Source organism: Trachemys scripta, chromosome 22 (genome assembly GCF_013100865.1).
Source record: "Trachemys scripta elegans isolate TJP31775 chromosome 22, CAS_Tse_1.0, whole genome shotgun sequence".
NCBI lineage: Eukaryota > Metazoa > Chordata > Testudines > Emydidae > Trachemys > Trachemys scripta.
In genome coordinates this window covers 13,680,000-13,702,972 of record NC_048319.1, presented here as the reverse complement: position 1 = coordinate 13,702,972, position 22,973 = coordinate 13,680,000, and the positions used below count along the sequence as shown (strand labels likewise).

General features: G+C 48.1%; 1 protein-coding gene across 1 annotated transcript in view; it reads left to right on the top strand.

The window, feature by feature from the left end:
• The window catches only part of LOC117868895 (excitatory amino acid transporter 5-like), a 73,926-nt gene that overhangs the window by 48,215 nt on the left and 2,738 nt on the right, over positions 1-22,973 (top strand). Inside the window, exons 6-9 of the mRNA XM_034755271.1 lie at positions 2,993-3,092; positions 5,446-5,679; positions 6,654-6,848; positions 10,327-10,461. Coding sequence (XP_034611162.1) covers positions 2,993-3,092; positions 5,446-5,679; positions 6,654-6,848; positions 10,327-10,461 — 664 coding nt within the window. The remainder of the gene's footprint in view (positions 1-2,992; positions 3,093-5,445; positions 5,680-6,653; positions 6,849-10,326; positions 10,462-22,973) is intronic.

The following is a 22,973-nucleotide window of genomic DNA, read 5'->3' as shown; positions in this document are numbered from 1 at the left end:
AGCCAATAGGTAAATAAAAAGGGCTGACTACCTAATAACTGCACTAACCAATCACCAGCAACTAACTGCAGTAGGATCACCGAGAAGCAGGCAGGCACTGCAGGCACTCTGTCTCACATATAGGCAGTAAGAAGGAACTGAAAGTCAGATGACCCTACTCTGCATGGGGATGGAGGGACACAAGGACAGCAAGGGTGCAGGGTGGCCCTATCAGACACTGCTTCCCAGTAAATCTGATCTCACGCACCATGGGAACCATGGTGGTAGATACTTGAAGAACTTTTATTTTGTTAAAAGCCAAGAAATTGAGAGTTATGGCTTCTCCAGCAATCTTGACTCCTGAGTATGACCAACACAGTAGGGTTTGTCATTATGGAATCAAACAAGAATAGGCAATGTCACATGCTATTAGGTAAATACAGTACTAGAGTAGAAATGAGGTGCAATCCCTTTCATTCAAGAAGAGAGATAGTTTAGCCTGTTGCATTATGGGCTGTATTAATCCCACAAAACTAACTTTTGGAGGGTCAGAGGCCCAGGAAATGATTATTCTGTTATTACCAAATAGGAACAGGAAAGATAGTCCACCTGCCTCTAGAAGTTACTGACTGGTGGTGGTGAAATAGGCCTACCAGCTCCCTGCCCAAAAGAAGGGGCCAGATCATAGACATTTCTGTAACTTGAAGTCTTTAAACTGTGCTTTGAGGACTTCAGTAACTCAGCCAGAGGTTAGAGATCTATCCCAGGAGTGGGTGGGTGAGATTCTGTGGCTTGCAATGTACAAGGAGGTCAGACTAGATGATCACAATGGTCCCTTCTGACCTTAAAGTCTATGAGTCTATCATAAGCCCAGGTTGTTAGGGAACGATCACATGACTTCAGGCAGGGTGGGGAGAGAATAGGGAGCTAAATAAGTTCAGATAAATTTCACAGATGTCCAAAGCTTGTTATATCCCTCTCCCCTGCCCAGGGTCTGACTTTCTACTTTGGGTTTGTCTTCACTGCAGTAGTAGCTCAAGGTATAACTCAAGTGTTGTTCCTAAACTGACTCCCAGAAGTTTGTAGCTCAGGAGAAGTGGTAGGGGAATGACACTTTAGTGCTGCCGATGCTGGAGCAAATAATGCAGTGGGGATGCAGCTACTCTGTGCTGCTGATCCAATCACTCTGTGCAGCTTGAGTGTTATTTTGCAGTGTGGCCACTCTCCCTCGAGTGAGGCTAACTGGAGAGGAGGTAACTTGAGTGTAGAAAATACTCGAGCTAACTTCGCAGTAAAGACATAGCCTTGGATTGCCAGCTCTTTGATGTAAGGAACTGTCCATGACACTATATCTGTGTAGTACTTAGCACACTGGGACCCTGTTGGTCTGTAGGTCCAATTGTAATAAACATGAATAATAAATAATAATATAAATTGCATGGATGTTTATCTAGACTAGAAATTTGCTCTTTTGGGAGTTTGTCAATTGTTCCTATATTGCAGCCACCATCAACTGAAGGTCTTTGCATGTTAAAAGAACAAGTTAAAAATTACTTAACCAAGTTAGATGTCTTCAAGTCACCAGGGCCTGATGAAATACATCCTAGAATAACTCAAGGAGCTAACCAAGAAGATATCTAAGCCATTAGTGATTATTTTTGTAAAGTCATGGAAGACGGGAGAGATTCCAGAGGACTGGAAAGGGGCAAATATAGTGCCAGTCTATAAAAAGGAAACTAAGGACAACCCAGGGAATTACAGACCAGTCAGCTTAACTTCTGTACCCGGAAAGATAATGGAGCAAATAATTAAGCAATCATTTTGCAAACATCTAGAAGATAATAAGGTGATAAGTAACAGTCAGCATGGATTTGTCAAGAACAAATCGTGTCAAACCAACCTGATAGCTTTCTTTGACAGAGTAACAAGCCATGTGGATAGGGGGGAAAGCAGTAGACATGGTATATCTTGACTTCAGTAAAGCTTTTGATACTGTCTTTCATGAGCTTCTCAGAAACAAACTAGGGAAATGCAACCTAGATGGAGCTACTATAAGGTGACTGCATAACTGGTTGGAAAACTGTTCCCAGAGAGTAGTTATCAGTGGTTCACAGTCATGCTGGAAGGGCATAATGAGTGGGGTCCCACAGGGATAAGTTCTGGGTCGGTTCTGCTCAATATCTTCATCAATGATTTAGATAATGGCATACAGAGAGTACACTTATAAAGTTTGTGAATGATACCAAGCTGGGAGGGGTTGCAAGTGCTTTGGAGGATAGGATTATAATTCAAAATGACCTAGACAAACTGGAGAAATGGTCTGAAGTAAATAGGATGAAATTCTAGAAGAATAAATGTAAAGTACTACACTTAGGAAGGAACAATCAGTTGCACAAATACAAAATGGGAAATGACTGCCTAGGAAGGAGTACTGTGGAAAGAGATCTGGGGGTCAGAGTGGACCACAAGCTAAATATGAGTCAACAGTGTAACACTGTTGCAAAAAAGGGAACATCGTTCTGGGATTTATTAGCAGGAGTATTGTAAGCAAGACACGAGAAGTAATTCTTCCGCTCTACTCCACGCTGATTAGTATTGTGTCCAGGTCTGGGTGCCACATTTCAGGAAAGATGTGGAGAAATTGGAGAAAGTCCAAAGAAAAGCAACCAAAATGATTAAAGGTCTAGAAAACATGACTTATGAGGGAAGATTGAAAAAAATTGGGTTTGTTTAGTCTGGAAAAGAGAAGACGAAGAGAGCGGATATAACAGTTTTCAAGTACATAAAAGATTGTTACATCGAGGAGGGAGAAAAATTGTTGTTCTTAACCTCTGAGAATAGGACAAAAAGCAATGGACTTAAATTGCAGTAACAGAGGTTTAGATTGGACATTAGTCCTGCCATAATTGCAGGGGACTGGATTAGATGACCTCTCGAGGTCCCTTCCAGTCCTATGATTCTATGTTCCGTATCAATGCTGTTTAATAACTCAAGTTAACATGTCTGGTTGCAGGCCTCCTTCTAGGGAAAATGGGTGAGCGTGGAACTCCTTTAGTCAACGTGTGCCAGTGTCTGAATGAAGCAGTTATGAAGATTGTCTCAATGGCAGTTTGGTAAGTAAATAATCCTGATTGACTCGATTTGGATGTTTTCATATCTTACAGTTAAGCCCAGTTTCAGTTATATTGCTACAAAAAAGAAAAGTTCGGGAACTGTAAGTTCAGGATGTTAAAATATTCCCTCTTCTACAGTCAACATAAAAGCAAAACATTTGGAAATTCTCAGCAAATGTGCCTGTTCATACCTTTACGTCTGAGACTTAATCATTCTCATTGTATGGTCATTCTGATTCCTATTGGGGGTGCAATGGCAGTTCATGTAGACATATCTGAGATAGCTTTAATCTAGATCACTTGAGTGCTGGTAGCAGCCAAGCTGCAGCAAGTGTTTGCTTCAATGTGGGCTGTACAAGCCACCCCGAATCCTGGATAAGTACTCGGGGGGCTAGTCCACTTCCCTGCTACCAGTCTGCGAGTTAGCTAGCTCAAAGCAATCACACCCTGTGACTAGAGCAGGGGTCGGCAGCCTTTCAGAAGTGATGTGCCGAGTCTTCATGTATTCACTCTGATTTAAGGTTTCGCGTGCCAGTCATACATTTTAACGTTTTTAGAAGGTTTCTTTCTATACATCTATAATATATAACTAAACTATTGTTGTATGGAAAGTAAATAAGGTTTTTAAAATGTTTAAGAAGCTTCATTTAAAATTAAATTAAAATGCAGAGCCCCCCAGACTGGTGGCCAAGACCCGGGCAGCGTTAGTGCCACTGAAAATAACCTTGCCTGCCGCCTTCGGCATGCATGCCATAGGTTGCCTACCCCTGGAATAGAGTATAGATATGGCCTATTTTACTGGTTTGCATTAACTGTGGTTAGAAAACTCTCAGATGAAACCTTGATGTGGCCTCTTGCACTAGAATTCAGCAAACCAGAATGTCTACCCTGTGCGCTGAATGAGGCAGGGAGCACTGGACTGTTTTAGAACAATTGTATTGGGCAGATGTATGCTTTCTAAAGCATGCAGTTGCTGACATGCAGTGTTTAAAAGGCTGTGAAACTTCATAAATATACAAAAGGACATTGAATAACTAACTAATTCTCCCGTTAGCCCTTATAAAACTATTCCAAAACCCCAAACTAGTCTGCACAAGTTGTAGCATTTGCCACTCGTCGTTTTTGGAATATCATATTTTAAACCCACAGCTTCCAAATGCCTTGTCCACTTTGCCTCAAACTCTTCTGAAAAACTCTACCCTGGTAAAATATCACCCCAGGAAGTTTCAAGGGACTCGTTTCAGTTTGGTAAAGTTGGGTGGAGAGAGAAAAAGGAGATCGAAATCTGGCTTCCAGCAATAGGAGGTTTGTTTCAAGCTTCACTAAAGAGTTGAGGCTACTGGTTCTCTGTAGTAAGAAGAGCCTCACAGTTACATTAGCTAGGAAAAAATAAGAATTAATTCTCATACTTCAGGATATAAATGGATAATGAGCTTGGGTCAAGAGGTGCTCTCATAGACTTTAAGGTCAGAAGGGACCATTGTGATCATCTAGTCTGACCTCCTGCATATCACAGGCCACAGAACCTCATCCACCCACTCCTGAAATAGATCCCTAACCTCTGGCTGATACTGAAGTCCTCAAAGCATGATTTAAAGACTTCAAGTTACAGAGAATCCACCCTTTATACTAGTTTTAACCTGCAAGTGACCCAGGCCCCATTCTGCAGAAGAAGGCGAAAAATCCCCAGGGTTTCTGCCAATCTGAAGAAATTTTCCCTCCCATCATGACCCCAAATATGGGGATCAGTTAGACCCTGAGCATATAGGCAAGACCCACCAGCCACCTGGGAAATAATTTTCTGTAGTAGCTCAGAGCCCTCCTCATTTAGTGTCCCGTCTCACCACATGGCATAACATTGTGCAGTCGGTTGGATTGCTAATGTGGAATTTTATACCTTCTTCTGGTTTATATAGCATTTGGCCACACCTGGAGACACTCTAGCACAGTGGTGGGCAACCTGCGGCCCACGGGCCACACGCGGCCTGTCAGGATAATTGCTGGCAGGCCGCCAGATAATTTGTTTACATTTGCTCACCCAGTGGCCGCGGTTCGCCGTTCCTGGCCAATGGGAGCTGTGGGAAGTGGCGGCCAGCATGTCCCTGTGGCCCACACCGCTTCCCGCAGCTCCCATTGGCCAGAAATGGTGAACCACAGCCACTAGCATGCAGGTGGCCATGCAAATGTAAACAAACTGTCCGGCAGCCTACCAGCGATTACCCTGATGGGCGCGTGTGGCCCGCAGGCCGCAGGTTGCCCTCCACTGCTCTAGCAGGACAGGATGGGTCTTTTCTGTTATGACATTTGCCATGTTCCTATCCCAATGAACGATTTTTTACTATTCTTATTGCAGGTACTTCCCATTTGGCATCGTGTTTCTCATTGCTGGGAAGATTTTGGAAATGGAGGATCCAGCTGTGATTGGAAAGAAATTGGGACTCTACGCCATAACGGTGGTGACAGGGCTAGTCATCCATGGACTTATTCTCTTGCCTTTGCTTTTCGCACTCATTACCAGGAAAAACCCCTTTGCTTTCATCCGGGGAATACTGCAAGCCCTGCTGATCGCCCTCGCGACATCATCCAGGTATGACAAAGTGGTCTGGTTTGTCACAGACAATCCATTATTCCAGCTGAGAGGGAAGCTGGTTTCATTATTCAAGTCTAGGCTGTGTATAAATGTTTTCATCCTTGGTTTAGCACAAGGTTTCCTGAGTAATGTACTAATCACTGGTCCCTCGTGTGCTATTCTTGCAAGGGAAATACTTTAGCAAACTCCTTTCAGCTATTTGAACTATGGGAGAGTTAAGCTACTTCCCCATTGTTTAAACCCGCCCCCCCCCCCCAAAAAAAAACAACAGTCTTTTGAATGAAGCTACAGCAAAAAAACAGCTGAAGTTTGAAACTTGAGATGTGGCTTGGGCCTAGTTCTCAATGAAAACTAGAGCCGCTGCCAGGTTTGAGCAGTGTGGGGGAGAATAACTCAGCATGGTAAGAAATTAAAAGGAAGCCTGGCTCTTCCTGCACGTTCAGTCAGTTCTAAGGATTTTTAGAACCACAGCATTATCTATCCCTTTCCTAATGATTTCTAACATGGTTCGCTTTTTTGACTGCTGCTGCACATGGAGTGGATGTTTTCAGAGAACTATCCACGACTTCAAGATCTCTTTCTTGAGGGGTAACAGCTAATTTAGATCCCATCATTTTATATGTCTAGTTGGGATTATGTTTCCCAATGTGCATTACTTTGCACTTATCAACATTGAATTCCATCTGCCATTTTGTTGTCCAGGCACCTGGTTTGGCAAGATCCCTTTGTAACTCTTCGCAGTCAGCTTTTGTGCTGTCTGCAAACTTTGCCAACTGACTGTTCACCCCAATTGAAACAGAGAGTCCGGACACTTTCCTTCCACCCTTGTTGGAGGTGGGTGGCAGCTGATGTACAGAATTTTCACTTGGCTTTATGAGCAGATCTGGTGACCCTGTGCCTCCAGCAGCCTTCTTACTAACTGCCTCGATGACACCGACGGCAATGGAGATTGTTATTTCTTTGCAATGCAGCTCAGCAACCCTGCCCATCACCCTGAAATGTCTTCTGGAAAACAATGGGATAGACAGACGGGTGGCACGGTTTGTTCTCCCTGTTGGCGCAACCATTAACATGGATGGGACTGCGCTGTACGAGGCAGTCGCTGCGATCTTTATTGCTCAGGTCAACGAGTACGATTTGGACTTGGGACAAATTATAACTATAAGGTAAATACATTTCTTCCCTTATTTACACTAAATCTGTTCTCTTTCTTCCCTATCCAGATCTAAGGACAATGTATCATAACAGCTACCAAATTTCCCACTCAGCGTTGGTCATTCTATTACATGTTTAAGGTAGCCGTGGTTGGACAGTAGCATATCATAAGCATAGAAGTGTCTGACTACTTCTTTACCTGTTGCAGTGCCTCTGCCGTTCTGATACTCTAAGGGTACGTCTATACTTACCTCCGGGTCCGGCGGTAAGCAATCAATCTTCTGGGATCGATTTATCACGTCTTGTCTAGACACGATAAATCAATCCCGGAAGTGCTCGCCGTCGACGCCGGTACTCCTGCTCCGCGAGAGGAGTACGCGGAGTCGACGGGGGAGCCTGCCTGCCACGTCTGGACCCACGGTGAGTTCAAACTAAGATAGTTCGACTTCAGCTACGTGAATAACGTAGCTGAAGTTGCGTATCTTAGTTCGAAGTGCGGGGTTAGTGTGGACCAGCCCAAAGGGCATGTCAACACTACAGATCCTAGAGCAGCAGAGCTCCCCCGTGTGGATGCAGCCTGCACCGACAGGAGTTTCTCTCTTGGTGTACAAACGCTGTGCGAGGAAGCTGTGTCTATACTAGGGGTTTTGTTGGCATAGCTGTGTTTTCACACCCCTGAACACCATAGTTATGTCAACCTAAATGTTAAGTATAGATCAGGCGTAAAGCAGCACAATTCCGCTTCCCTGGGTGCAGTTATATTGGTAGAGAAGTGCTTCTACTGGTACAGCCTGTTCCCATTCAGGGCGGGGAATAAGCCGGGCTGGTAAACGGCACCTCTGCACCAGTATCACTGTGTCCATGTTGGGGGCTGTACAAGTAGAACTATTTCAGTTTTTTAAAAAAATCACACCCTAACCAAGACAGTTACACAGAACCACTTGTGTGTGTAGACCAGGCCTATGTTTTCATTCAAAAAACTCCTAAAGTGACACAGTGCTATCTGGGCATTCAGTGTGTAGGACGAATAGTGCTCAGGGAATGAGGCTGCTGGGCGATATTTCTACTTGCCCTCACTCAATCCCATTTCACTGTCACAGGTCAGGGCAACTGCTCCTTGATTCCCACTCCATGGTCCAGCCCAGGGCACCCACCCTCAGGCTTTCAACTCCCCAGCTGTTGCCTCGCTTTGGGGGGGGGGGGGGGACCTGCGTCTCTCCTTTCTGGCCAGGGTATTTCCAGGCTGCACAGTTCCCTGCCTTTACTGTGTATTTCCCAGCACAGACAGGTCGCTCAAGGACACCTGCTTGCTTTTCTCTTCAGAGACAGCTAACTGGTGTAATTGCTCCAGTTTAAGCACCACACCGTTCTTTCTATGGAAGCCTACTTTATTCTTAAGGTAAAAAGCACTACAGAGACCAGAAGCATTACACAACAGCCAAATTGCATAGAACCAAATTTTGTCCTTTCTTTTGAGACCTGCCTATGGCTCAACACTGAAGTATCTGAGCACCTCACAAACATTCACAAATTCATTTTAACAACCCTGTGAGGTGTGGAGTGTGACAACGTTCCTCCTCTGCCTTGGTGCGTTCTGCACTTTCGGGTGGATTTGCTCGCCTCAGATGTTTTCGGCAGTCCTCAGTTTGGCTCCTTTTGTTAGTGGCACAAAGCTGCCGTTCACTCGGCTAACCTCATCACTGGCCAGCATGGGGAAAAGGAGAACAATCCCCCGCAGTCTCTGCTGGCCCACATAATGGGTCGGGGGCCAGGCCAGAGACCTTCCCCTGGTGGCAGAGTCCAGATCAACTCCTCTTATATCAAATAGGGAGTTGGGGAGATGGGGAGAACCCGGACCCGCCCTCTACTCCGGGTTCCAGCCCAGGGCCCTGTGGATTGCAGCTGTCTTTAGTGTCTCCTGTAACAGCTGCATGACAGCTACAACTCCCTGGGCTACTTCCCCATGGCCTCCTCCAAACACCTTCTTTGTCCTCACCACCGGACCTTCCTCCTGATGTCTCATAATGCTTGTACTTCTCAGTCCTCCAGCAGTACACCTTCTCACTCTCAGCGCCTTGCACGCCCCTCACTGACTGCAGTGAGGTCCTTTTTAAACCAGGTGCCCTGATTAGCCTGCCTGTCTTAATGGATTCTAGCAGCTTCTTAATTGGCTCCAGGTGTCCTAATTAGCCTGCCTGCCTTAATTGGTTCCAGCAAGTTCCTGATTGTTCTGGAACCTCCCCTATTACCTTACCCAGGGAAAAGGGACCTGCTTAATCTGTGGCTTATATATCTGCCTTCCATCACTCTCCTGTAGCCATCTGGCCCGACCCTGTCACAGGAGCGATTATCTTATTTACAGAGAGGGAACTGAAACACAGACCTAGGCTACATTTTTTCAAAAGTGTCCACTAATTCTGAGTGCAGCGGCCCTGTTGAGACACCAGGAGTCTGAAGCTGGGCCCTCAGAAACTGGGGAACCTTCTTTGAAAATTTTTGGCCAACGTCCCTCAGGCTGTTCGTGGCAGAGCAAGGGCTAGAACTCAGTTCTCTTGTGTCTCCACCCACAAGAACATCCTTCTTCCACGCGCAGAATGTTGCCACATCCTGCTACTGTTGTGAAAGACACACCGAACTCATTCACTCCATACCTGCCTCATTCACTGCCCCAGCAGTACAGTAAGTGAGGTTAGACTCTTCTGGAAAAGATTTCAGAACTCATTCTAGCCAGCAACGGACAACCTGAGAAACATGACAGCAAGAGAAGAGGCTTCTCTTTTATCGACAAGGGGGATTCGCAATCAGCCTTATAATGAGACCATGGTTGCAACCTTAGCTGTACAGAGGCTGTCACCTCTCCATAATTACATATCCTTCTGCTCCACAAATGCAGGCTTCTGCTGCTTCAGCTGAATCTAAAGTGTTGTTTGCGGTCACCTATGGATGGACAGATGGACACACTCTCTCTCTCTCTCTCTCGCTTTCTCACTGCCACTGAAGTCATTAGCAAGAAATTCCTGTTGACTTCAGTGGAAGCAGGACAGGGCCTAAAGCTATCCGCCACAAAAATCTGTATTAAAACTTTGCTTAATTACAAGCAATCTTCTTCAAATCTAGCCTGCACATACATTTTCAAGGAACCTTTGCTATATGGAAAGTTTGCAGGGGTCGGAACAAGCCACTAGGTGCACAGAAACATCAGACATATGTTGAAATATTTCTGTAATCTACAATGGTGGCTCACTGGTTGAGACTGGCAGATAAATCGGGGGGCACACTGAGGCTTAATACCGAGGGGCTTATGAGTGAGTGTTCCCCAGCTAGCCAACAGCGCTCGCCAGGGCAATGTGAAAGCCCAGGAGGGGGTGAGGCTAGGTGATGAATGCACCGATCTTTCATTGGAAGAGTTGACGTTTAATTTGCCATACAGTCAAAACCATTAAGAGCCTTCCAAGTGCCAAAGGTTCTGTGGCCTTTCTATTTCTGCAGCATAACAGCGACAGCAGCAAGCATTGGTGCGGCGGGAATCCCCCAATCAGGACTCGTTACAATGGTCATTGTACTAACCTCTGTTGGCCTGCCCACGGATGACATCACACTGATCATTGCAGTTGACTGGGCTTTGTGAGTATTTTTTTTTCCATATCCTATGTTGTTGCTTTTAGTCTTCAGGACAGTGACGCCTGAGTATTCTGACTATATAAATGTAGCTATAGTAGTTCTAATAGATGTGACTGGAGTCTAAGGGGATACAGAACAAGGCATGGAACCAGGAACTCTGCATTGTATTCTTGTCTCTGCCACGGACTTCTTGGGACACCCTGAGGAAATCACTGAAGCACAATTTTCTTAAGTGGCTAGTGATTTATGGGGCCAACATTTTGGATGCCCAGCTTGGACCTGATTTTAGAAGTTCCATGGACTTTGATAGGAATCATGGGTGTTCAGTCCTGATGAAAGTCAGGCACCAGGCTCAGTGCCCAATTTTGAAAATGTGGCCTATGTATCTCTTTTAATGCAGGTTGTGATCCATTTGGTGATGGCATATGATGGGCTCTCCAGACCTTCCCTAGAGCCCTCAAATAGAACGCCGAGGAAATCTTCCTTCCTAAAACAGTCTGACCCATGTAGGTACGTTCTCAAGACTCGCCTGAGGTTGAGAACATGCCAAATTCTCTCCTTCCTAGTGTGGGGACAGGAACGAAGGAGAGACAATTCCTTGGTTTGCGCGGAAGGGACAAAACTAGGAGGAGAACAGAGCATGACCTTGTTGCTGTGGAACATCAGCTGGGCGGGGCTGCTAGTTCCTTTATTCACCAGAAATACCTCCTTAAGTGTGAGGAACTGGAGGTCAGAGCAGGACAAGGGTACGAAGGAGGGATCACTTAGCTTTTGAATACCAAGTTAAAACCGCAAAGGGCCACCAGAAACCTGATGGTGGGAATGAAGGGAGGAAAGAGACTATCCTAAGAAATTTGGACACTAGGCCCATAAGCGACTAAGAGCAGAGGCGTGAACTTTTATGGAACTAGGTGCCAATCCCCAGGGCCGGCTCCGGCTTTTTTGCCGCCCTAGGCAAAAAAGCCACCCGCTGCCGCTCGCCCCCCCCTACCCCCCCCCCCCCCGCATGGCAGGGGAGGGCGCCAAGCCCGGCCGCGGGCCCGCAATTCCCGACCAGGCCGAAGCGCCGGGGGGAGGGCGGCGAGCCCGGCCGGGGCTCTCCGCTCTCCCCAGTGGCCAGAGTGCCGGGAGCAGGGCGGAGAGCCCCCGGTGGCCAGAGCGCTGGGGGGAGGGCGGCGAGCCCGCCATGGCTCTCCGCTCTCCCCGACCGGCCGGAGCACCGGGGGGAGGGCGGCGAGCCCAGTCACGGCCCCGCTCTCGGGCCGGAGCGCCCTGCCGCGCCACCCCCCTCCAGGCACTGCCCCAAGCACATGCTTGGTGGGCTGGTGCCTGGAGCCGGCCCTGCCAACCCCTCAGTAAACGGTGCGTGTAAGAAATGCTCACTGAAATTTTGGCTCTCGTAGCTGAGGTCTCCCTACCGCTACACCATGCCAAGGATGGACCATCCTGGTAGCACGCAAAGGAGGTACTCTCCTTATGAGATTGAGGCACTGTCTGAGTCATCCTGTCAGAGGTGCTCCGCTCTGTTACTGATCATACATACAGAGGCATCTAGAGCTCCCAGGTCTGGATGTACCACTAGCCCTTTCTGAAGAATATCTAGGCAGGTAGAGGGAGGGTGCTGGACAATCTCAGCTCACTGAGCTATGTCTTTCACTGCCGTACAGGGATGTGAGGAAGAGAGGACCCTGGGGAGAGCTGCCTTTTTTAGTTCCTTCACATAAAAGGTAGCAGGAGAAACCAGACAGAAGTTCCCACAGACTAGCAACCCATTATGAGCAAGAGCCTACAGTGCTAGGTGTTCCTGTAACTAGTAATTCCACCAGCTGTGGTACCGCTGGCACATGGCCTTTCCTTTCGATGGGAACAGGTCCATGGTACGAGTCTCCTGCTGGCCAGTTAAGTCAAAAATTTCCTCCTGTAGAGACATCGAATGGAATACTTTTGACCTGCAAGCCAGCCTACCTGGCCGTTTAGGTGGTTTGTGTTGTACAGGGTTTTCCTCAACAGCAGATTCTTTTTCCATCCAGTTGAACAGAAGTGTGCTTTCCTTGAGCAGTATTGGGTTCAGATAACCCCACACAACATAGCAGTGCCTATCAGCACATTTTCCCCTGTATGTCTTGCGGAGCTCTAGGAGCACCAGTCTGCTTGCCCTGGTCTGAGGACGTTTACACCAAAGCTCTTCCCCCTCTTAACCGCTGCCCTGTAGCACTAGGATGGCCGTGTGTACAGCCTAACCCAGCCCAGCATTCGTGTATCGGTTGCAATGCAGAGTCCTGAGTTAGTGCAGAGATACGCTCTCTCTCCGCTTGTGCTGGCTCTGCCACCAACACAGATAACTTCACACCTTAGGCAACCTTCACTGGGGCCTCCGGATTGTTGGAAAGCCCTCGACTGACTCTATGTCCATCTGACTGTCACAGGAGGTTATGGTTCGGGGATGCAATCCAGACCAGTGAGGTGGTGTGCCACCACTTGCCCTGCAACCATGGGTGCCTTATAATACTGTGCGGCTGTAGCTCCCAGCCTGGGCCTCTCACAGCCAGCGACCAGCATGCAGATCACACGCTTAGTGTGTGCGCGCTGCACAGCACTGGGCCAGCAGCTCTGACTCCAGCAGCCGGTCTCCAGCCCCACTGCCCACTCTGGCTTCCGCCAGCTTGGTTACAACCAGCAGGGTGACCCCAACTCACTCCCAGTGCAGAATCTTGCCCAAACTTCGTGTCCTGAAATGGCCAGCCCTTTCCTGGACAGCTCAGAGAAACAATAAGGTTCATTTGATCCTCTAAAGACACAAAAACACATCACAGCTTATTAACTTAACTGGTAAATACACCCTCCCCTTTTAACACTGCACTGAGCTGGCTTATAGTAAAATGAAACAAATTCACTAACAATAGGACAGAGGTTAAGTGACACTCAGTAAAAGGAACGAAGTCAGAAAGGGTTACAAGCAAATAAAAGCAAAAACACACATTAAAAGTCTAAAACTTAATCTAGCAAGATACAAGCTTGTTCAAGATGGTTTCTCTAACCAGTCCTTCTTCCCAGACATGACTGACTTTCCCTCAGCTAGGACCATCCACAAAAGCACAAGGTGCTGGCTTCCCTTGTCTTCTTAGGTGAAAGACCTTTGCCTAAGCAGGTTTCTCACCTATATTCAGGGCCCCCCACACTGAAGGGCCCATCTTCCTCAGCTTGCAGGAACTCTGGCCTCTTGTGTCTGTCTCGTGACAGATGCCAAAGAGTTCCCCCCACCCCCCTTCCTATGAGGTTTCCATTCCCCTGTATGATTTCTATGTAAATGGGGCTTCCATTGTTTGATTCTACCATGCTTAATTTGCATAGGAGACAGGTTGTTAGCTGTGACATTCCCTCCTATCTGGGCAGACAGCACAGCCGAATATCACTGAATATCTATAATGCCTTATAGTGTGTTAATGCATACCGTACGTTTCAGAACGATATGAATCACCAGTGTCTCAACTTTCAGAGAAGGCCTCACTCTAAACACGTGTATAATACAGTAATGCAGCACACAATCCGTTGATTCAGTTGCTTATCACTTGAGGTTCAGCCCCCCTCCCCCGGCTTTATAGACCAGCCCACCTGTGAAATGGATTCTGAAAAGTAAAACACAGACCAAGCTTCCCTCTCCTGCCTGGTGTAGATGCCACGTTGTCTTTATGTAACTGAGGTAAACACATATTCCTTTGTTTAGGACAGATCAGTTTAACAACTCCCCATGACACACCTGGTTTGAACAGAGTTATCATTCCAGCATATGTCCTTAACTCTTCGTACCCATCACGTACACACATCACACAAGAATAGTAATGACTAGTGAGTTATTCATTTTCAAATACCACCTCACAAGGCATATTTTGTACAAAGATTATGACAGTAATGTGTAGGGTGTGAATATGGGGGGGGGGGGGTGTCGTGTCACAATAACAAAGTCTGAGCACAAAACTATGCTGCCCAGAAGGGAGAGGACAAACCGCAGTGGGCATAATGGGGCTGCCGAGCTGAGATCTCTGACTGATCCAGCTTCCCAAGTGTCTCTTCCAAGAGAAAGATCCTGCTTTGTCTACTGGTACCTCTAGTCTATACAGACTAGTTCATGTGAGGGACAATGGGAATCTTCTTGCACGGGCGGTGAGTTCTATGGGCCCGTGGTGCCTGGGCACCAGGAATATTCCTGGCCCAGCTCCAGCAATGTCTCTCCCTCCGCCCTGCCTTCCGCCCCCGGGCACTCCCCTCCACGTGTCCCCTGAGCCATTTAACCCAGGGCCCCCACCCACCACTGGCAGCACAGCAGAGCTCAGCGGCTTCCTGCCTGCTCGCTCCACGTGGCTGCCGGGCCGGGTCTGTGTCCATGCCTCTGCTCCCTGTGCCAATAGGAAGCTGCAGGGGCAGTGCCTCAGGGTAGTAGCACGCGGAGGCACCTCCCCCTCCCCCCCGGCCCAGCCCACCTCACCTAGGAGCCCCAGGTAAGCGCCACATCCCCCTCTCAGAATCTGCAGCCCCCCACCCCTTTCCAACACCCCCTCCCGTCTCCAAACTTCCTCTCAGAGCCTGCACCCCCTCCCTCCGCATCCCCTCCCATTCCCAAACTCCCTCCCAGAGCCTACACCCCGCATTCCTTCCTGCATCCCCACCCCCTGCCCCAGCCCAGAGCCTGCACCCAGCACCCAAACTCCATCCCAGAGCCTGCATCCCCAGACCCCCTCCCCCACCCAAACTCCCTCCAAGAGTCCAACCTCTCACCCCTTTTGCACCTAAACTCCCTCCCAGAGCCTGTACCCTGCATCCCTCCTGCCCCCCAATCCCCTGCCCCAGCCCAGGGCCTGCACCCCAGACCCAAACTCCCTCCCAGAGCCTTAGGCAGGTGGGTGCGGAGTTGGGGGGGGGGGAGGGAGCCTCTGGGCACCACCAAAATTTCTACAGACCTGCTGCCCCATCTTCTGGTCATTTACCATTAGGTTCCGTGATTCGAATACTGCAGAGTCTCTGGGACTGCCTGTGTAAGTCTATAACTAACTATAATAACTTCAGAAAAAAACGTGGGCATCATTGTAAGACCGCTCAATGAAGATCTCTGCTCAGTGTGAAGCTTTCAGATCAGATGACCACTTTGATAGGGATGTCCTACAGTCATTGTTTAATCTAGCATCCACCTCCAAGCAAACAGGCAGCTGTTCTCCACAGAGTGGAGAATTATTCAGAGAACAACTGGTTGCTTACCTTACAGTAACTGATTCTTCCCGATGTTTTGTCCACATAGATTCCACAGTCTGCCCTCCTTCCCATTACTAGAGTGACTCTGGCATTCTGTATTGGCAAAGCACCTGCTTTGTGCCCTTAGCTGGGGATGAGAGAGGACATCAGCCCCCATGGACTCTGCTGGCCAAAAGAATCTGATCTCATGCACTTGTGCACCAAGATTAGAAACCAGATGGACAATCACTCCAAGAGGAATGGGACTGCATATGTTAGAAAGGAAACAAATAAGAGGAGACATGTCAGAGATATAGAGAGGGCAGAAATTACGCTTATTCAGAGGTTTTAAGTACAGAAGGGATCACTATGGTCACAGTCTGATTGCCTACACAACTCAAGCCATAGATTTTCACTCAGTAATTTCTGCTTCAAGTCCAAAAACCTGTGGGTGAATTAGAACATATCTGTTGGAGTCTTTAAATAGGGTTACCATATCTCATAAATAAAAAAGAGGACCCTCCACAGGCCCTGGCCCCGCCCATTTTCCCACCCCTAGCCCCGCCCCAACTCCACCCCTTCCCAACCCTAACTCCGCCCCCTCCTCCCTCCCACTCCCAGCCAGGAGGAAAGGGCTGCCCCAGTGCTACCGGCTTCAGGGTTTGCCGGGCAGCCCCCAGACCCTGCGCCCCCAGCCGGCGCTTCCCCAGCGCAGCTGGAGCCCGGGCGGGGAAGCGCCCAGTCGGGGGCACAGGGTCTGGAGGCTGCCCGGCAAACCGTGAAGCCGGTGGCGCTCGGGTTTTGGGCAGCCCCTATGCCTCCGGACCCTGCGCCCCCAACCGGGCACTTCCCCTCCCGGGCTCCGGCGGCGCAGGGTCTGGAGGCATGGGGCTGCCCGAAGCTGGTAGCGCTCGGGCAGCCTGGCTCTTAAACAGAGCCGAAGAGTCAGGGAGGAGCAGAGCCGCCATTTTCCCGGACATGTTCGGCTTTTTGGCAATTCCCCCCGGACGGGGGTTTGACTGACGAAAAGCCGGACATGTCCGGGAAAAAGAGGACGTATGGTAACCCTACTTTAAATCAAGACCGATGACTTTACGTGATGGAGAAACCACCATATCCCTTGATAAGCTGTTCCTATGGTAAATTACACTCAAAAATTTGCATCCTGTTTTCAGTTTAAATTTTTCTAATCCAACTTTCGGCCGTTGACTCTTGTTGTACCCCTCTGACAAAGAACACTGTAGAATCAAGGCTTGTCTACACAGAGACAATCCAAAAAATTAATTCAAATTAATTTTTAAAGTGGATTAAATTGCATGAAACCCCTGGGTGGACACTTGTATTCAGAATTAGAGTGGCTTTCGCTTAATTTGATTAAACGAAGGGCTTGTTTACATCCAGCTGGCTGCTGTAACGCTTCACTGAAGCTATTACCTGCACCCACCGAAGGGGTTCTCCTGTCGATGGAGATAATCCACCCCCCCGAGAGGCATTCTCCCCTTGACCTAGCGCTGTCTATACCATGGGTTAGGGCAGTTTAACTGCATCACTCGGGGTTGTGGATTTTTCACACCCCGGAGCAGTTCTACAGACCTAATTGCCTCGTGTAGACCAGGCCTAAATCAAATTAAATCCACTTTTTTTCTGAATAAGAACATGCACACAGGTGTTTAATGCAGTTTAACTAATCCACTTTAAATTCACACCTTTAGTTAATTGAGCCCAGTGTAGACCAGCTCTTAGCTTCCTCTATGATAGGCATTCTTGAAAATCTTGAAGTATCATTAGAGGTGGTTTTGGAACAAATTGATAAATTAAACAGCAATAAGTCACCAGGACCAGATGGTATTCACCCAAGAATAGCAAATGTGAAATTGCAGAACTACTAACTGTAGTCTGTAACCTATCATTTAAATCAGCTTCTGTACCAAATGACTGGAGGGTAGCTAATGTGACACCAATTTTTAAAAAGGGCTCCAGCGGTGATCCCAGCAATTACAGGCCTGTAAGCCTAACTTCAGTACTGGGCAAACTAGTTGAAACTATAATAAAAACAATATTGTCAAACATATAGATGAACATAATTTGTTGAGGAAAAGTCAACATGGTTTTAGTAAAGGGAAATCAAGTCTCACCAAATCTATTAGAATTCTTTGAGGTGGTCAACAAGCATGTGGACCAAAGGGATCCAGTGGATATAGTGTACTTAGATTTTCAGAAAGCCTTTGACAAGGTCCCTCACCTAAACCTCCTATGCAAAGTAAGCTGCCACGGGATAAGAGGGAAGGTTCTCTCATGGATTGGTAACTGGCTAAACGATAGGAAATAAAGGGTTGGAATAAATGGTCAGTTTTCAGAATGGAGAGCGGTAAATAGTGGTGTCCCCCAGGGGTCTGTACTGGGCCCAGTCCTATTCAACATATTCATAAACAATCTGGAAAAAGGAGTAAACAGTGAGGTGGCAAAATTTGCAGATGATACGAAACTACTAAAGATAGTTAAGTCCCAGGCAGACTGCGAAGAGCTACAAAAGGATCTCACAAAGCTGGGTGACTAGGCAACAAAATGGCAGATGAAATTTAATGTTGGTAAATGCAAAATAATGCACATTGGAAAGCATAATCCTAACTATACATATACAATGATGGGGTCTAAATTAGCTGTTACCACTCAAGGAAGAGATCTTGGCGTCATTGTGGATAGTTCTCTGAAAACATCCACTCAATGTTCAGCGGCAGTTAAAAAAGTGAACAGATGTTGGGAATCATTAAGAAAGGGATAGATAATAAGACAGAAAATATATTGCCGCTAAATAAATCCGTGGTACGCCCACATCTTGAATACTGTGTGCAGATGTGGTCGCCCCAGCTCAAAAAAAGATATATTGGAATTGGAAAGGGTTCAGAAAAGGGCAAAAAAAAATGATTAGGGGTATGGAACAGCTTCCGTATGAGGAGATATTAATAAGACTGGGACTTTTCAGCTTGGAAAAGAGACGGCTAAGGGGAGATATGATTGAGGTCTATAAAATCATGACTGGTGTAGAGAAAGTAGATAAGGAAGTGTTGTTTACTACATCTCATAACACAAGAACTAGGGGTCACCAAATGAAATTAATAGGCAGGCTTAAAATAAAAGGAAGTATTTCTTCAGACAACGCACAGTCAACCTTTGCCAGAGGATGTTGTGAAGGCCAAGACCACAAGAGGGTTCAAAAAAGAACTAAATAAATTCATGGAGGATAGGTCCATCAATAGCTATTAGCCAGGATAAGCTAGAGAATGGTTTCCCTAGCCTCTGTTTGCCAGAAGTTGGGAATGAGCGACAGACAGGTGATGGATCACTTGGTGATTCCCTGTTCTGTTCATTCCCTCTGGAGCATCTGGCATTGGCCACTGTTGGAAGACAGGATACTGGGCTAGGTGGACCTTTGGTCTGACCCAGTAGGGCCATTCTTATGTTCTTATCTCTTCCTTAGGCCATGTCTACACTAAAAAAATTATGTCGACTTAAGTTACATTGGCATACAGCAACCGTGGTTATTACATCGCTTGTACTTGTGCGCACTATGCTCCTTGTGTCGGCACACACCTCCTCACCAGGAGCGCTGGGATCGATGCAGAGTGCAGGGCACTCTGGCTCAGTGTTCCACTGTGCAACTTGCCACCAGGCGACACAGGAGGTTTTGGGAAGTTTTTGCAATTCCTCATGAAGCAGAAACGAGTTGCACAGGTGTGACTAGGAGCATGGGGTCAACTTCTCATAATGAAGTGTTCTCCATCCCATAATTTCATCTGCATCCCATAATATTTCACACCTCTTCAAAATCCCCATAAACCCATATATCCCTCCTCACTGGCCGCTATCTCTGACAAACACGTGGAGCCAGCACAGCTCCGCATTATTGTCATGAGCGTTGCAAGCACAGGGTGCCTAATCTTGCAGTACACCTCTACCCTGATATAACGCTGTCCTCAGGAGCCAAAAAAATCTTACCATGTTATAGGTGAAACCGCATTATATCGAACTTGCTTTGAGCCGCCGGAGTGCGCAGCCCCACCCCCCCAGAGCGCTGCTTTACCGCGTTATAGCTGAATTCGTGTTATATCGGGTCGCGTTATATTGGGGTAGAGGTGTATTTGCAGAGCCCCAAGAGGACCTGTGGGGAACATGACATTTCCTTGAAGGCTAGATCACTTTGGGACATAGACAGAAACAAGTCAAGGTTGTTGGTGGCATTCACAGAGCAGCTGCAGGTGGTGGAGCACTGCTTCTGGGCCTGAGAAACAAGCACTGACTGGTAGAATCGCACTGTTGTGCAGGTTTGGGATGACGAGCAGTAGCTGCAGATTTTTTGGATGCACAAAGCCACATTCCTGGATCTGTCCACCAAACTTGCCCCAGTCCGCCAGCGCAGGGACATCAAAATGAGAGCTGCACTGACAGCGAAGAAGTGAGTGATGATTGCACTGTGGAAATTTGCAATGCCAATTGCTACCAGTTGGTGGGAAATCATCTTGGAGTTGGGAAATGCACCATGGAGACCACTGTCATGCAAGTGTGCAAGGCCATTACACACCTCCTGCTATGCAGGACTCTGGGCAATATGCAGGACACAGTGGATGGTTCTGCAGCAATAGGCTTCCTGAACTTCGAAGGGTCAATAGATAGCATGCACATCCCTATTTTAACACCAGACCACCTTGCCACAGAGTACATTACGGTAATGCAAGAGCTGGTGGATCACCGGGGATGCTTTACTGACATCAATGTGGGCGGGACAGGGAAGGTGCATTCTGCGGGCATCTTTAAGAACACAGGACTGTTCAAAAAGCTGCAAGCAGGGACTTTCTTTCCCAACCAGCAGATTACCATTGGGAATGTTGAAATCATAATATCCTGGGAGACCCAGCCTACCCCCTGCTCCCACGGCTCATGAATCCATACACTGGCCATCTTGACAGCACCAAGGAATGCTTCAAATACCAGCTCAGCAGGTGCAGAACAACAGTTGAATGAGCCTTTGGGTCACTGGCGTTGTTTACTTACAACGCTGGACCTCAGTAAACAAAGATCCCAATGGTGATAGCTGCCTGCTGTGTCCTGCATATCGTCTATGAATCAAAGGGGGAAAGGTTCCATCAGGGTGGAGCTGGAGCTGCTGAATTTGAACGGCCGAACAGAAGGACTATTAGAAGGGTTCAGTACAGAGCTATGTAGCTCAGGAAGACTTTGAAAGAACATTTAATAGTGAGCCAGAACAGTGTGTGTTGCTGCAGTGTACTCTACCTGGCCTTGCTCTTTTGCAGCCTGGTACAATTCTTGTGGTGATCGTGTGTGTGTAGAAATAGAACATTGCCAATGCACCTATTAATATAGTCTTGAATGAGGTTATGGTTTCTGTGACAAAATGAAGTAACAGGAAATTGGTGCTTGTCAGACCTGCTCAGCACCAGACGGCACATGTTGTGAACTAATAAAGATGAATTTTGTTCCAAAAATTGATTTTTATTGTGTAACATGAACCAGGCAATTACAAAACCTTTTGAAACTTAATAAATTAAGGGAACAGAACTTATGAAGGGGAAAGAACATAACATTTCCATTTCAGGTATACATACACCAGCCGTGGCTTTCACAGGTCAGTCTACGTGTAGTTGTGATTGTCTTTCACGTCCCTTGGGGTGGAGTGGTAGGGGCAGTGCAGCGACCTACGTTCCCTGTAAGCTGCATGGATACGCAGCAGCCTACTTAGCACTGCGCAGGCGCTTAGGGACCCCGGCCAGGGACCTGCTGCGGCCCCCACCTAGCCCAGCCCCCAACCTGCCACGGGAGGGGCACCCCACCCCCAGCCCCAACTCACCCTGCGGCCTGGACCTACCATGGCTGTAGTGGCCCAGACCCAGGCGCGGCCCTCCCCTGGTACGGACCTGCTGGGGCCAGGGGAGGGGCACTCATCCTGCAGCCCCAGCCCTAGAGCTCCCACAACAGGGACAGGTACCTCTCCCACCCCAGCCCAGTTGCTGCTGCAGGGAGAGAGTGTGCTGGGGTGGGGGGTCCTCTCTCCCCGCTGTAGCCCCGGAGCATCCTCCTACACCCCAAATCCTTGATCCTGGTCCCACCCCAGAGCCTGCACCCCCAGTTGGAGCCATCACCCCCTGCACTCAACCCTCTGGCCCTCGTCCCCGGCCCTGCCCAAGCCCTCACCCCCTACACCCCAGCCCTCTGCCCCAGCCTTCAGCCCCCTCCCATGGGAACCCCTCAGCCCCACCCCCACCACATGAATTTTGTTATGTGCACCTCCATATTGGTACACACAAAATTCATCCTGCACCTGGGTGGGAAAAATTAGCGGGAACACTGGCAGCAACCCCCGATGCCATGTGGAATATTGAGGGGGGTGAAGGGAGGCGACACTGTTCTCTATGGGCTGCAGAGGGAGGCGAGCACAGGATTCTTATACCTGCAAGTTACCACAGTTAGTGCAGTGTCTGTTTGCTGCCTGAGAAGCCCCATTATATCCTAGCGTATCTCCCTCTCCTTTTCCTGCTTGGACTCCCGGGCCTTCCTCCTCTCAACTTTTCCCTCTCCATGCTGTCTGAAATGGTCATCCTCCAGGCCCTGGTCTCATTCTCTGATGCAGCGCAGGCCTGCATGATCCCATGGAACATGACAGCCCGAGTCCTCTTCTTTCTCCTCCTTATCTGGCTCAGGCTTTCCGCGGGTGTGGAGGAGGAGACCCTGAAGGCCACAATGGCAGCAGCTGCAGATTCAATACAGAGAGGTACCATTGTTAGTGTATTCACGATGGAAATAGAAACTTAGGATACAGTAACTCCTCACTTTATGTTGTAGTTACGTTCCTGAAAAATGCAACTTTAAGTGAAACGATGTTAAACAAACCCAATTTCCCCATAATATTTAATGTAAATGCGGGGGGTTAGGTTCCAAGGAAATTTTGGGGGGGCAGACAAAAGGCATTATATACTGTACAGCACTGTACTGTAGTTGGGAACGGCCCCTGGCTTCCCTCACACAGGCACAGCCCACTGCAGGCAAGGACGCTAGGAAGCACCTTCACAGCAATAGTAGCAGCTTCCCCGGAGAAGAACAGGTGCCGACTTTGCCGGGGGATGCTCCAGGCACGCCTTCCTGTCCCTGCTCCACCCCAGGCCCACCTCTTCCCACCCCCACTCCACCTCCTCTCTGGAACATGCCGCATTCCCCCCCCCCGCCCAAAAGTCCTAAGCGCCGCCAAACAGCTGTTTGGATAGCGATCAATCAGGGATCGA